Source organism: Spermophilus citellus, assembly GCF_964194105.1.
Source record: "Spermophilus citellus genome assembly, chromosome: 3".
Classification (NCBI taxonomy): Eukaryota; Metazoa; Chordata; class Mammalia; order Rodentia; family Sciuridae; genus Spermophilus; species Spermophilus citellus.
This window is the reverse complement of record NC_138184.1, coordinates 128,833,769-128,848,785: the sequence shown is the minus strand read 5'-3', so window position 1 is coordinate 128,848,785 and position 15,017 is coordinate 128,833,769. Positions and strand designations below refer to the sequence as shown.

At 44.5% G+C, this 15,017-nt stretch overlaps 1 protein-coding gene across 1 annotated transcript; it reads left to right on the top strand.

Moving 5' to 3' along the window:
• Positions 1–490: 490 nt before the first annotated feature.
• On the top strand, positions 491–13,256 carry YKT6 (YKT6 v-SNARE homolog). The gene is made up of 7 exons (XM_081287013.1): positions 491–766; positions 3,935–4,017; positions 5,708–5,808; positions 6,658–6,762; positions 7,072–7,137; positions 10,119–10,220; positions 11,244–13,256. The coding sequence occupies exons 1-7, from the start codon at positions 663–665 to the stop codon at positions 11,277–11,279; spliced, it is 597 nt and encodes a 198-aa protein (XP_081143139.1). The 5' UTR covers positions 491–662; the 3' UTR covers positions 11,280–13,256.
• The last annotated feature ends 1,761 nt before the right edge of the window (positions 13,257–15,017 follow it).

Sequence of the window (15,017 nt, the reverse complement as noted above, 5' to 3'; positions counted from 1 at the left end):
GTAGAGTCACACCATTAGTATCTTTATACATGTACCTAGGAAATGATGTCCATCTCATTCCACCATCTTTCCTACCCCCATGCCCCATCCCTTCCCCTTCCTCCCCTTGGCCGTCCCTCTATTCTGAAGATTTGATTTACGAAAGTGCGGAGGAGTTGACGATGGTGCAGGATTTACAGAAAACAAGAATTGCTCGGGGTCTCACTGCCCAAGAGAGAGGTATGGCTGCTCTCAAGGGCTAGAAAAGGTAATAAAAACGACCTGGAAGGCCCAGCACTACTGTGACTGGCACAGGAGGGATCTCTGGACCTCACCAAACCCGACAACTCAGCACAGCACACACGTCGCCTCCTCCTGGCAGGCGGGTGGAGTTGGGCTCACACGTGTGCGTTCCGCCCTTCGCGGCGTCATACTTCCGGCACTCTCTTCTGCATCCGGGGTATGACACAAACACACTCTTCTCTTGATCGGGCCTCAGGAGCCCGCCCAGACCGGAAGCGGAAGTTAATCCCGAATTCGGAGGAGGAAGCCGGGGAGGCTCCGTCAGCAGCCGGCCCCTGGTACGCTGTGAGGCAGCGGCGGCGCCAGCGGACGGTGGCTGCTGTGCTCTCTACAAGTGGGTCCCACGGCGGAGCCGGTAGGCGGCCCGAGGGCCTGGCGCCATGAAGCTGTACAGCCTTAGTGTCCTCTACAAAAGCGAACCCAAAGCAGTACTGCTCAAAGCCGCTTACGATGTGTCTTCTTTCAGTTTCTTCCAGAGGTCCAGGTGAGCGGGCGGGCGGTGGTGGCCGGGCAGAGGCCAGGGGTCGGGTGAGTCCTCGAGGAGGGCCAGGTTTAGGGACAACGCCGTGAGAGCCAGGGTCCGCCTCGGCCTCCCGCAGTGGAACCTGGTCATGGCTTCTTCTTTGGTTCGGACTGTATCTCTGAGGAATCGTTTAGCACTCCCTCGTAAAAGTCTTATGTCATTCCATTACCCAGCCCTTCTTATATCATTCTGCACTATTGTCCTGTACTCAGGGTTTTTCAAGTTTCTGCCGCATAAAAATTAGAATGGGACTTTGAAATAGGCAGATTCCCAAAGTTGACGCCCAGATGTTCTGAATTAATAGCTTGTGTCCCAGAAGTGTATATTTTAAATCAGTGTCTCGAACCCAATCAGTGATTATGATCAGGGAGTCTGTGTATTATGTTTAGAGATCCACCTTTGTAATTTCTTGTGGGACTTCCCAACAATTCAGTATGAGAGATACTAGTGTATTCTTTTTTATGATTAAAGTCAGCTACTGAAGCCCCAAGATGTTACACCAAAATGAACTGGAGTCAAACCCAGATTGTGTGCTTTTTAGTGATTGGGCGCTAATAGTACACAAGGGTTCTACACCAAAGATTTGGAAGAAAAGTATGGGCTGTGTAGGGCTACAGGCTTTTAAATGTATTTGGAGCACTTTAATTGCAGGAAGGTATACATTAGAAGTGCCATAACATGCCCAGGCCATTTGTGGGAGCCGTTAGAGTGACTCAGGCAAACTACAGGAGAACCTTGTCTCAGAGTCTGGTGGAATCTGCCATGCAAATTGTTTTCATTGCTTCAGTGCAACAATTTGTTCTTGATGAGAGTGGCCAGTGGCTTTCTGGCTGGATCTAAAACAGTTCTTGTTATTTTGTTGAAACTATCTGTTCCTTTTGGAGTTTTTTAAAATTATTTTTTTCATTGTGGTAAAATACATATCAAAAATTTATCATCTTAACCATTTTTAGGTACACAACTCAATGGTACTAAATGCATTCATGTTGTGCAACCATCAGCATCATCCATCTTTTTATCTTCTGCAACCGCCCATTTAATGCTAGTTTTCCATTCCCTCCTTCCCTATCCCTTGGCAACATTCTATTTTCTGTCTCTATGATTTTTGACTATTCTAGGGACTCATATATGTGGAATAATAAGGTATTTGTCTATTTGAGTCTGGTTTATTTCACTTACTGTAATGTCTCTAAAGTTCATCCATCCTTTTTGAGACTGAGTAATATTTCACTGTATGTATTTATTACATTTTGCTTTCCCATTCATCTTTAATGGACACTTGGGTTGCTTCCACATTTTAACTATTATAAATAATGCTGCTATGAATATGGTGTATAAATATTTTCTTAAGACACTGCTTATGGTTTTCTTCAGCATATACCCAAAGGTGGAATTGGTGCCTCATCTTTGGCTCCTCCTTGAAGTTCTTAATGTTTCACTTCATTTTACCATTGGCTTCTATTTTCTGCTTTGTGTAATTGCATTTTTTTTTTTTTGATGGAACTTTTGGTGCCAACTTGGCTCTGGTCTTTTCTGTTTTTTCCATTTATACTGAAGAGTCTCATAGATTTGACTATAGGACTTATACCTAACTTCTTGGGATCCCCACACTATTCTCAGATAACTAAGGGACATCTCTCATTGTGTCTCTTAAAGCCATATGTATTCCAGCTGAGTCTTTTTTTTGGTGAGGCCACCCATCCATCATTCATGCCCCATGATTACCAAGCTCAAAACCTTTGAATAGATTCCCAGATCTTTTGACCCTGTATACAGGCTCTTACAATTAATGCAAGTCTTCCTTTGTCTAATTATAGCTGTACTCTAAGCACTATGTTTAGTTTTACTGCAAAGTCTTCCTTCTTTGAACATTTTTAAAGATTGTTTTCTTCTTTCCTATGATTATTTTGATCATATCATTCCCTCATGATGATAATATGTAGTAATACTATGTGCCACACATTGTGTCAAGTTCTTTACCTGGTTAATGTATTTAACCATCACACAAATTTTGATTTTACAAATGAGTTACAGCACAGTAACTTGCTTGACATTTGAACTGGGATCCTGGAGATGGGTCTTCAGATTATGTGTGCCTCTGTGGGAGCCTTGTTTGGACTTTCATTTAAGGAATCTGTTCTGTTGGCCATGACTGTCCTTTACATTGCTTCCCCAGTCAGAGGCTCCTTAACATCTCCTATGACTGTTCCATTTTGGCCAGATCTCTCTGTTTGGACTGTTGTGAACCTTCTCTTTTCTCTCAGCCTTTGCATAAGCTGTTTCCCACTTCCTCATCTTGGCTGTTTCCTTCTTCTAATTTTTTTTTAATGTTTATTTAGTTATAGATGTTTACGTAGTGCTGAGGATTGAACCCAGCACCTCACACATACGAGGCAAACACTTTACCACTGAGCTACAGCCTCAGCCCCAGCTGTTTCCTTCTATTTCTTTAAGAGCGGGCTTTGTCCTGTGGATGAGCCCCAGCAGACCTGAACCAGCACTTACTGCAGAGGTGTGTGGCATTGCCAGGGTCTGTTGTATGGCTACAGCAGTGACTGGTTGTATATCTTCTTGACAGATTTTTGTCACTAGTGTATGTTTTCTCATTCAGTGTTTATTTATTCTGTTTCTTGGAAGTTAGTGGGGTTTTGCCAGTAGAAGCTACCTCCTGCTTTTTCACTTTGTCCCAAACCATGCTCTGACCCAACTGTTAAATTTAAGGTAACCCAAAGAAAATGCCTCCAAAATCTGAAAGTGAATTGTTTTGGTGAACTAGTGGACAGATATAAAATTTATTACCACCATTTAAGTCATATCTGTCATTTATTTTTTATGTGGTGCTGAGGATTGAACCCAGGGCTTCACATGTGCTAGGCAAACACTCTACCACTGAGCCCTAACTCCAGCCCTGTATTTGTGTTCTTTGTAGTGGGTTTTCTGTGTGTGTGTGTGTGTGTGTGTGTGTGTGTGTATACAGGTGCCTATGTATCTCTGTATGTTGTTACTACAGAGGGAAAGGAATGAAACCAAGAAGCAGTGTCTCCTTAACTTATAAGCTCAGAGGTCACTTTCCATTGTACTAGGGACAGGTGACAGGAAGAAAGTAATAAATATGTGTGTGTTTCTTAGTGTTCAGGAATTCATGACCTTTACAAGTCAACTAATTGTGGAGCGCTCAGCAAAAGGCAGCAGAGCTTCTGTCAAAGAACAAGGTAAGAGGACTCTTCAACTTCTGAGTATGTGGAGCCTGGCTGCCACATTTTGGCAGCACACAGTTTTTTCAGCACATGGAGAGAACTACTAGGACCTCACTTCTGTGCTAGCTTATTCTCTCTTCTCTCCTCTTCCTTTTCCTATTTACACAGAATTCTATGTTCACTGTTGAAGTCTAAGCTTCCTAGATAAAATTCCAGAATCCAAAGCTTGGATTCACTTAAGATTAGGATCTGACTCTCCTGGAATAATAAACAGCGTTCATATTTCCTTTCTCCTCCAGAGTTGCAAATTCCCACCAAAAAAAGGATTTTTAGTTAGCACGACTGAGGTAATGCTTCATTCTGTGCTCCATAGGTTTTGTTTTTCTTTTTATGAAAGTTTTTAGGCACTTGTTTTAAGTTATATTAAGATTAGAAAAGAGTTATGGTAATTTCATTAGGCAGAAACAAAGACCATATCACATGCGCACTGACTTCAAGCCACTTGATTGTAGAGTTACTGAATTGATGATATAAATATCATTTACATCATAGGCAGTATTCAACACACACACACACACACACACACACACACACACATATATTCCACTTGAAATCCCTGCACAAAGAGCATCACAGAAGTGAAATTGAATTACAGACATTTAGTGTTCTCTCTCAGTTCTCCTTCATACTGTCTGTCCTTCCCAGCTTTATTACTTAAAGATGATTCCTCAGACACCGATTAGCTTCTTAGTTTCTGTGGAGTATGTACACTTTGACCCCATGTTTAAATATATTTTGGATTGTATATGAAATCTGGAAGCATATATCATAATTCCCTATCCATTTTCTGATTTCAAGAGCTCACATTCTTTCTCTTCTTATTTATTTGTTTTCCTGTTGTTCAGCATTGAAATCTTTTGAATCAAATCCTTAAGGACAAGAAGGGTCTTATTTGTAAACTGTAATCCTTTTTTTTTTCTCCTTGTTTGGGGAGGTGGTTCACTGTCATGTCTGAATCCCTTCAAAGTGATGGAAATTAATAGTATTATGGATTGTGACTATTTTGTGGAATCCCTTTTTCAAATCATACCTTTTGGTCATATGACAATTTTAGTGTAATACTGCTAGAAACCTCAGTCAGCAGTGGCTAAATTTTTTCCAGATAGCTCTCACTAGTCCCCCACTATAGGTTGGAGCATGTTGAGCAGTATTGCCATAATTTGGCAAACTGTGGCCTGGAAGGTAATTTCCTATCTTTTGGGCACTCTGAAAGGTTTTGTTTTGTTTTAAGAAAATAGAAGATTCTTGTCTTGTCTGGTCTTCCTTCAATTTGGGAGCAGCACAGAGCCTCAGAGAGGTTATGAATTGCCAAGACATAGCCAGGCCTGTCCTGAGCTCAAGGAAATAACTTGGAATGCTCCTGGGGACATATTGACTGGTGGCTCATTTTAACCTTGGCTTCATAGATAAGGCATCGACTGGTCCTAAGGAGGTATTGGGCTGCACTCTGGGTTAGATCCGTGTAGCTGTGCTACAGAGCCTCCACAAACCTTACCCAGCAGAGTTGAGCTTCATAGTTGCTTCAGATTGGCTTCATTTGACCCAGAATGCAGGAGGGAGCATTGTGATGTTTTGATTTGGGGGATTAAAAGTAGTCCAAAACCTTCATGTCATTATTGATATGTCTGATCTCTTGTCTCCTTAGAGTATCTGTGCCATGTCTATGTTCGGAATGACAGTCTTGCAGGTGTGGTCATTGCTGACAGTGAATACCCATCCCGGGTGGCCTTTACCTTGTTGGAAAAGGTAAGTATGTGGTTTGTCTGGATTGGACTAGGATGAGGGTGGAACATCATGTACTGTGCTTAAAGCACACAGGATGATTGGTTCAAAGTCCACATGTTTTTAGCCATCTCCCCTGCCCAAACCAAGAAACAATTTGACATTCCTGCTCATGTTCCCTCACTGCTACTGACTCTGAACCTCATTTGACCCATGTCCAGGCCACTGGGTGATAGTACCTTTCCTCTGACCAAAGCCAATTGTGCCTTGGGTTTTCATAGCTCTAGTCCTGCCCTCTATGCCTCTACTGAGGATCTTTCACTCTTTCTATGTTGCTCCTGCAGTCACTGTAGCTCTCTCCCCTGATGTAAGCTCTTAGCACCTAAGCATTCTATAATTTCTTGGTGGATTGCTAAATATAAACTTGATGCAAGGGGACTCATTCTGTCCCCACAGAACTAAAATACTTCCAAGTACATAAAATCCAGTAGTTGCTTAAATCCAAAGGACATAGTTCCATTTTTTGAAGAATTACTTTGGAAAATTAGAGGGCCAGTGCCCTTTTCCCTGGAAATCTTGTCATTTTTAAATGTGAACATCTTTATCATTTCCCAGATGAGGTTCATCCCAAACTGGGCCATATTTTACTTTTGATTCTAGACTACTTACAATATATTTTAATAGTAAGAAACATTTGGAAAGAGAAACTTTAACCTAGATTGTCCCCTTGCCTTTGGATGTCCTCTTCTTCCTTCCCTGAGCTCTGGGGAGTCTGTGAACCTCATTCAGGGAAAGGTGCTCAGGAGGAAGCCCTGTCACTGAGGGTGCTGGTAAGCACAATGGGAGACTTGTTGAGGCTCCTTTGTCTTTTAGGTACTAGATGAATTCTCCAAGCAGGTTGAAAGTATAAACTGGCCAGTAGGATCCCCTGCTACAATCAACTACACAGCCCTGGATGGTCACCTTAGTAGATACCAGGTAGGTTTAAAGAAACAGACTGTAGAGACTGTGTGGCCTAGAATCCACTTGATCCTAAAAAGTCCAGTCATCATGACAGTTCTGGTGACTTCTTTTGCCAATGTTCTTTCAAACCTTCTGTTTGAGAAACACAGAACATCTGCCTTCAGACTTGGGAACCCAAGCTGTAGGCAGACTTCATTTCTTTGCTGTGTGTTTAGACAGGTTGTGTCTTTTCTTACTATGAAGATTAGTCCATTTTCCTTGGTTTGAGTTTTTTTCTAGGTAATCACTCCAGTACTGACTGTTCTTATTTTGGCTCTTTCCTAGAACCCCCGAGAAGCTGATCCCATGAGTAAAGTACAGGCCGAACTTGATGAGACCAAAATCATTCTGGTAAGCAGGAAGGCAGAGAACAACTCTGGGACCTGAGGGCACAGGGGCATGCTGCCAGCTGAGCATGCACAAAGCCAGCCCTTGTTTAGGTAGTGATGCAGTACTGTCAAGGAAGCAGTGACTGCCATTCTATCACCTGCATCAGAGTGTCCCTCCTGTGCCTCTTGGTTCACAGTTTGACACGGGTCAGACTGAGAACCAGTGCATCCCTTGATCCTCCTTCCATGGCCACTCCTTGTCTGCAGTTACAGAGTTGCCCTCTATAGTACTTTATTCCCACCACCAGTGCCATTGTTAAGTTGGTTCTCCACTTCTGACAGGTGCCTCCCCTGGCAGTATCAGTATCGAAGGGGGCAGAGTGAAGCACACTCCACTGACCAGAGGCAGCCAAATTCTGCAATACAGGCCTATTGTAGAATGAGCTGGAACTTGCATGTTTATCTGAAATCTGATTTGGAATGGTTTGTTCTTTTTTTTTTTTTTTTTAATTGCTTTTAACTGGTTCCCTCACCTCCTATCATCTACTAATCAGTAGCCATTGATCTGTCACTCTTATACTTAAAATCCTTCAACAGCTGTCAAATCTACTCCAGGATAAAGTGTACACACTTATGCCTTATCCTCTATTACACCATTGTCTGCCCAGTTTGTACACAGTGCACCATGCTGGGGGTCTTTCTGAAGGACACTCTGTTGCCACAGCTTGTTAAAGTGTCTCCCTGACCACCAGGTGAGCACCTAGGGCATCTTTCCATCTTTGTTCACTGTGCAATGTCTAGCTTACCCTGGTGCTTATCAGTTGATGAATAAATGTGTGGATATGAAGCCCAGAAAAAAATCCACAGCTGATGTGAAGTGCTCCTGTCCACACCCACATGGCTTCGGCAGACACTGTATCCTGGGCTCAAAACTTGCTGGTTGTGGGGTTGGAGTCTTCTATTTTTTAAAACCAGCCTAGGGCTTCCACATAGGTCTCTCACATAGAGACCTATGAATAACTTGGCTTTGAAATGAAAGTTAGATGTGACCAAAATCATTCTGGTAAGCAGGAAGGCAGAGAACTACTCTGGGACCTGAGGGTACAGGGGCATGCTGCCAGCTGAGCATGCACAAAGCCAGCCCTTGTTTAGATAGTGATGCAGTACTGTCAAGGAAGCAGTGACTGCCATTCTATCACCTGCATTAGAGTGTCCCTCTGTGAAAGTCTTCAAACATCTATCTTTTATATAGCCTATTGGTCTTTCTGATCACTGAGATGATGTTTCTCCACAAGCCCTGAGTCATCCTTGTGCTGCTTGAGTCTGAGTCTGAGAAATACAGAACCTGGGATATCTACTCTCCCCTTTTTCCACTGGGGAGCAGTAGATAACCTTACCCAGTCCTGTTCTAGCTGCAGTTGTAAAATCTGGATTATTGGTGTCTGTATCTTTATTTTTTCCTCTTAATAGTTTCCCCTTAATAGGGGTTGAACCCAAGGACACTGTCTCTGAACTCCATTTTGAGACAGGGTCTCACTAAGTTGCTGAAGCTATTCTTGAACTTGAGATCCTCCTGCCTCAGCTTCCCAGGTTGCTGGGATTACAGCTTGGTGTCCGTATTTTAATTCAGCTAACTTTATTTTAAAAATCTGAGTTGCTTAGCTTTGCATAGGGATAAAGAACACTTGCTGATTCTTCATCCTGTACCATTTCACATGTGCATACAGCTGCCTTATCAATGGCCATCTGGAGAAGAAGTTGATCTCTGCTTCTTTGCTAACTGTTGTGAGGGATCTATCCCTCTACCCCTTGATAAAAGGTGTTCTTATTTCCTAAGTGCAGAATGATGACATTTAGAAAAGCAGGGTGAGTTCTATCACAGTGCTGTCTAGTGGACATATACTGTGTATATATATGAGTCATGTGTAATTCAGAATTTTATAGGAGTCATGTTTTAGTTGTTAGTAGTTTCAAAAGTAGTTGAAATGTATTAATATTTTTATTAAACCCAGTATATCCAGATATTATCTTTTAAGTGTGTAGTGAGAATAAAAAGTCACTAAGAGGGTGTGATGCATGCTGAGCCTAAGTCTCTACAACCGTGTGTGTTTGTACTTGAAGTATATCTCAATTTGGACTTGCTTCATCTTTTGAACATGATAGCTCTATGTAGCTCCTGGGTTGAGACAGCACAGCTTTACCAACTTGTTAGTTTCTTGCAGATGCTGTTAATAAATACTCAAAACAGAAGTATTTTCTCACAGTTCTGGAGTCTTAGAATCAAAGTGTAGGCTGCTGTTTTATTCTGGAAGCTCTGAAGGGTCTGTTCTAGGCCTTATTCCAGTGTCTTGTGGTTGCTGGCAATCCTTGATGTTCCTTAGATTGTAGGTACATTGCTCCAGTCTTTGCCTCTGTTGTCACACGGCCTTTGCTGTGTGTGCCACTCTCTTTTCTCTTAATTAGGATACCAGTCATTAAATTAAGAACCTACCCTAATCCATCATGCCCTTATCTTCACTAATATCATTTGCAAAGATTCTTTCCAAATAAGGTCACATTCAGAGGTTCTGGGTAGTTGTAAATTTTAGAGGGGGCCACTATCCAACCCAGTGCAAGTGTGCATTGTCTAGCTATGGTTTTTCTCTTCCCATAGAATGCCCCACCCATCTCCCATGTAACCCATGTATGTAGATGCACACACAGTAATGTATAAATATAAATAAGCATATGCATGAACTCTCCTAAATCAGTGCTTATCTGAGTATGTGCTGGCAGCAATTTTGGGAGGTATTTTGTCTCTGGGAGAACTAGATCCTGTGGGAATGCCACCAGGTCCTATTTTATCCACTGGGATAGTAACTGTTCTGAAACGCAGTCCTAACACTTAGAGATATATCTGTGCTGGAGAGGTGGTGCTTCCCCAGCCTCAGAACTTCCGCGAAGTCTCTTGTCAACAGTTGCTTACTGAACAGAGCAAAGAGTTCTCTTTTCTCTTTTGTCCAGCATAACACCATGGAGTCTTTGTTAGAGCGAGGCGAGAAGCTTGATGACTTGGTATCCAAATCAGAAGTACTGGGAACACAGTCCAAAGCCTTCTATAAAACTGTGAGTAGCTGCTGCCTGACTCTCCTGGGCTTCTCCCACGGGGCTGTTGTAGCTTGTTTCTTCTGATATTCTGTACTATGGTCAGACCCTTCTTAGTTCATTTAATCAGGGTGGATATGGGTTTCAGTCCTTGGGGCGTGGGAGCCTAAGACAAACTTCACAGCCCCAATAACAGCAGCAAGTTCACTCAGGCAGTTTCTCTTCTCTGGTTCTGAGGCTGCACATTGCTCGTTTCTGAACCCACATTGATGCCAGTTCTTATGATCAGGAGTTTGTCCTCCTTCCTCTGTGGCTAAGCAGTTGGGCAACAGTCCTTAAAATGCCAGTAGCTCCCCTTTCTGAGGAGGTCCTTTTTCCCTTTGGAATAGCTGTTTTATTGGCAGGATGGCTCTTAATGACTGCCTCTTTTCTTTTGGAACAGTACTCATGTCTCCCTGAGTGGATGTGGCACTTTTGACCCATTATTGAATAGTAGTAGAGATGAGTCTCCCTAGCCTTTGTACACATACTTTTGTGTGCACACTGGAGAGGTCAAGTGGGGTTAGGAGGGCAATCTATGACCAGAAAGCAAGAGAGAAAGTATAACAGCCATCTCCACAAACATGAGTAGGACCATGTCTGTTCTCTGGAAGATCATCTTCTGGGAAGAAATGCTACCAACATGGTTAGATAGTGTTATTGGAAGACAAGAGTGGAGGAAATTGAGCAGATCCAATTTGCATTGTTGGTTTTTTGCTTGTACCTTGTGTAATAGGAATTTTATCCACTTTTTGATAGCATTAATAGGGTGTGGGGAAAAAAAAAGAGGTAAGGATCTCAGACTGGAAACTGTGGTTGTGGACTACTGGTGGCAGCTTCCCTTGAGACCTTGAGGACAGTCCTGGTATATCTTTTCTTCCATCCCATTTCATATTAGTTTCTCTGTTAGACTGCTGCAGAGTCTCATCTGCCATTCCTGACACCTGCCAAGATTGGAAGCCCTGCCTTCCTCAGCACCCTTCAGTTCCCTTTCTTTCTTTCAAGGCCAGGAAACAAAATTCATGCTGTGCGATCATGTGATGCAGCCCATGGAGGCCGGCACTGGATCGTCCATTACTCATATCAGAACTGCAGTCCTGAGGAAGAAGAGACGTCCGAGAAGAGGACCTGGAGCTGTCCAGACTGGTCATTTTTATTTTGGAGTTTCCCAGAAGAAACAAGGGACGGTGGAAGGGTGGGGGAAATTCAAGTTCATATGTCTGGTTGTGATTTTTAGAAAGAATTTGAGGGCCTCAAGGTGTATTTTTGGGAAAACGAAACCATAAACTCTGAGTGGCTCCCATAGATGCTGAAGGGCTCATTTTCAGCTAACCCCAGAAGGCTCTATGGGAAGAAATTCAGAGCCAGCTCTTTTTTGATCCTCAGTATCCTCTGGATTTCATTTGTGCATTAATGATATTAACTCTTCAATAAGTGGGGTGGGGGAGGGGTCCCTGATGATAGGGCTGGGGTGGGCAGAATTTGAACACTTGGGGAAAGCCTCTCCTGGGGCACCATGGGGATGGGGGTGAGCCTGCTTACCACAGTGGCCAGAACCAGGTGGTAGGCCAGCAGTTTAGGCCTAAGGCCTGTGAGGGGGCAATGGTTACTAAGTCTCACAAATTCTCAACCTGTTGTTTAGTTTGTCTTTCTGTAAGGGTTGGCTTCCACCAAGGGCAGGACCCATCTAAACACCTTCTATCCCGTACTATAAAGTTGACTTGTGGGAGGTGTTTGGAAGGGGCTGAGATATATAAGATGTGAAGATTGTGGCTCTGCCATCCAGCAGGCTGGAGTTAGGCTCAGGAAAGGGGGCTCTTGTCCTGGTGTTAGCATGGTCATCTGGTAGTGCCCGTCTTCAGGGGAAGATTCACACACCGGTGCCCTCAGCTTCTCAGCATGGAGTCATACCCGCCTTGACTTGGAATTTGACTTTGAACATTAGTATCAAAGTGGTGGGTGCTGTAGACTTTCAAAACTGGTTTTTGTTTGCCTCTTCACTACAAGACTGTCTTGGCAATTGCCTGGGGCCTGCACGTCTAAATAAGTCTTTCCTGTGGAAACCAGGAGGAGGTGCCAGCAGCCTGATGCCTCCCAGCACCCACCTGAACTTCCTATGGTGGGAATTATACTGACCTGACTATGAGGCCTTCTCCTGGTCAGAGGCAGCTACGGGATTGGTCTGAACTGGTGCCTGCAGGAGCCACGTTGGCCTTGAGGCCCACCTCCGGAACCAGGCTGGAACAGTCCAGGGGGTGGGCCTAGGATGTGCTAAGTACCAAACCGCTTCTTCATGCCCCACTGTGCTCAAGCTCAAGATGCCTGCTCAGAGTACACCAGGGGTTCCTGTCCTAACAGAAACCTTTGCTGGAATGATATCATCTACAAGTATTGAACCAGTGTCATCTCATCCTCAGGAGCCTTATTATGAGTTTGCCCTGCTGCTCTGAGAGCCTGCATGTTGGTGTGGGGTGGGTGGCAGAGTGGGATCTGCTGTGTGTTTTGAGATCCCTATTCCAGTTTGGTTTACCAGCCATAGCCCTTTTTCTCTGGGCACTACTGGCCAAAGGGCTTTGGTCTTCCCCGTGGAATGGCCTGCCTGTGTTTTTTCCTACTGTCGTAGACATCGTCAGTCCAGGACCCCCTGAAAGACACAGATCTGGCCTATGTCCTGGTACCTGAAATGGAGTGAAGTGTGCCTGGATCCCAAAAGAAGAAATAGGATGGTTCCTCTTTCCCCTTCTGCTCTGGAGGATATTAGGAAGTAGTGTAGGTAGGTGGAAGAGGTGTGAGATTGGGGGAAGAGGAAGGGAGACTGGCCCACATTTGGCTGCCCTTCAGCAGGAAGGCAGGAGTGGGTGACTCAGATGGATGGCTCACCCCACATTTCCCTGCTCTCTCTTATGTTCTAATGTTAAATCATTTGGCAAGAGTGTATTTTAATAACTACTGCCTAACTTCTCTGTGTTCTGTTTGAGAGGTTCCTGTCTAGATAAAATTGTCTTTTAAAACTACAAAGTGGTCCTGGTGCTCTGTTTTTCAGCTTCAGAGGGTACCCCTTTTTCCCAAAGCCCAGCTCAGCCTTCAGGGAGATAAGCCAATAGCTATGTACCTGGGGGTCCTAAGATCTTGTCCAGAAGAGGCAGGTCCAGACCCAGTGCCTTAACCTTTCTCCACACTTTTCTAGCAGCGACCATGCCCCCCACCCCGTGCTTTTTTTTTTTTTTTTCCTTTTTTGCTATTAACCAGGTGAGGGAGCCCTAGAGTAGAAGCCCTATTGCCTCTGGTCTTAACTCTGACCCAGGGAGCCTAGCTGGGGAAAGCTACTTTTTAGCCTCAGAGCCATGGGGAGGATCTTGCGTCCCTTCGAGAGGATCTGAGAACACCCAGTTTACTACCCAGCACAAATGGAAACTACAGCAGGACATGGGGAATCCTGCTTCCTGAGGAGCAAAACTGACCTGCAGGTTTGGATGTGAAGATTGAGAGTCATTTCAGCTGCTGATCATTGGCGTTCTGAGGCCTCTGCCTGTCCTGGAAGCAGCCCTGGACCCAGTGTGCCTTATTGGAGGACCTGTCATAGCTTGGGGTAACCTGAGCCTGAAGGGGAGGGGGCGCTGTGGATGCAGCCCAGTGGTAAAGCTCCCTTGGGTTCAATCCCCAGTAAAAAAAAAAAAAAGTGAAATGCCTCATTGGCGTCCCTGCCTGTAGTGCTTAGTGGTTAACCCAGGGTGGTTAGCCCTGGGTGCTATCCCTAAAATTCCATCAGAGCTGCCCTGCTGGCATCTTGCAAAAAGGCTTCAGGAATAATGCATGTTGGAGGCTCAGGATCTGTAGTGTGCTGCAGCCTTCCTGAGGAAGGCCTGGCCTGGAAAGGTTCCTCTGATTACAGTGATAAACAAGCAAAGCCCTAGATACTGTGCCATCACGGTTGCACCTGTGGGTACTGGCCTAGATCTTTTTTGCACTGGCTCTTGGGATCTGCCTCCTGCTGCTCATACCTGGGAGCTTCTGACCAGGTGTAGCACACAGGGTCCAATAAGCTGACATCAAGGGCATCTTCACTGAGCAAGGGGGTCTGTAACAAAATGCTTAGTGAAGGAGATAACTGGAAGCTTTGGCCAGTTCTGGGGATCCCTTAGGATCCCCGTTCCTACTGGACAAGATTGATGGTATAGGGCCAGTGGTCTTATCAGAAGTTCCTTGGAGCCAGAAACAGAGGTGCACACCTGTGATCCTAGTTATTCAGGAGACTGAGGCTGGAGGACCCTGTGTTCCAAAGGCCAGCCTGGTCAACTTAGACCCCTGTCTGAAAATTAAAATGTTTAAAAAGGGCTGGGGATGTAGCTTAGTGGTAGAGCTCTTTTCTAACATGCACAAAAGGTCCTGGGTTCAACCCCAGCACCACACACACAGATGCACAAAATTACCTGAACCCAAGGATAGGTGTGTTTGGTGTCTGGGATTGTTTTGAAGCCAATACTTCTGTCCTAGAAAGCACAAGTTATAAGGAACAGGGCAGCAGGGACAGGCCATGGGATACAGAAATAGAGGGGAGTGGAAACGAAGATGTGTGTGGAGGACCACAAGGACTATCCAGGGTGTGTCCGGGAAACAAGAGGGCACCAAGGCAGAAGAAAGATCCACAGAGCTCTGGAGGCACAGGTCAGGGTTGGTGTTTCTGAGGCAGGCTCTGGCAGACTTTACACCTGAGACATAGGCTATAGCGGGAAACTGAAGGACAGCCTGGGAACATGAAAGGCCTGGCAGAGTTTTCAC

Coding starts and splice junctions, on each gene's coding strand:
- YKT6 (XM_081287013.1), top strand. CDS start 663: ATGAAGCTGTACAGCCTTAGTGTCCTCTACAAAAGCGAACCCAAAGCA. Junction 5,809..6,657: donor CCTTTACCTTGTTGGAAAAG/GTAAGTATGTGG, acceptor TTTGTCTTTTAG/GTACTAGATGAATTCTCCAA. Junction 7,138..10,118: donor ATGAGACCAAAATCATTCTG/GTAAGCAGGAAG, acceptor TCTTTTGTCCAG/CATAACACCATGGAGTCTTT.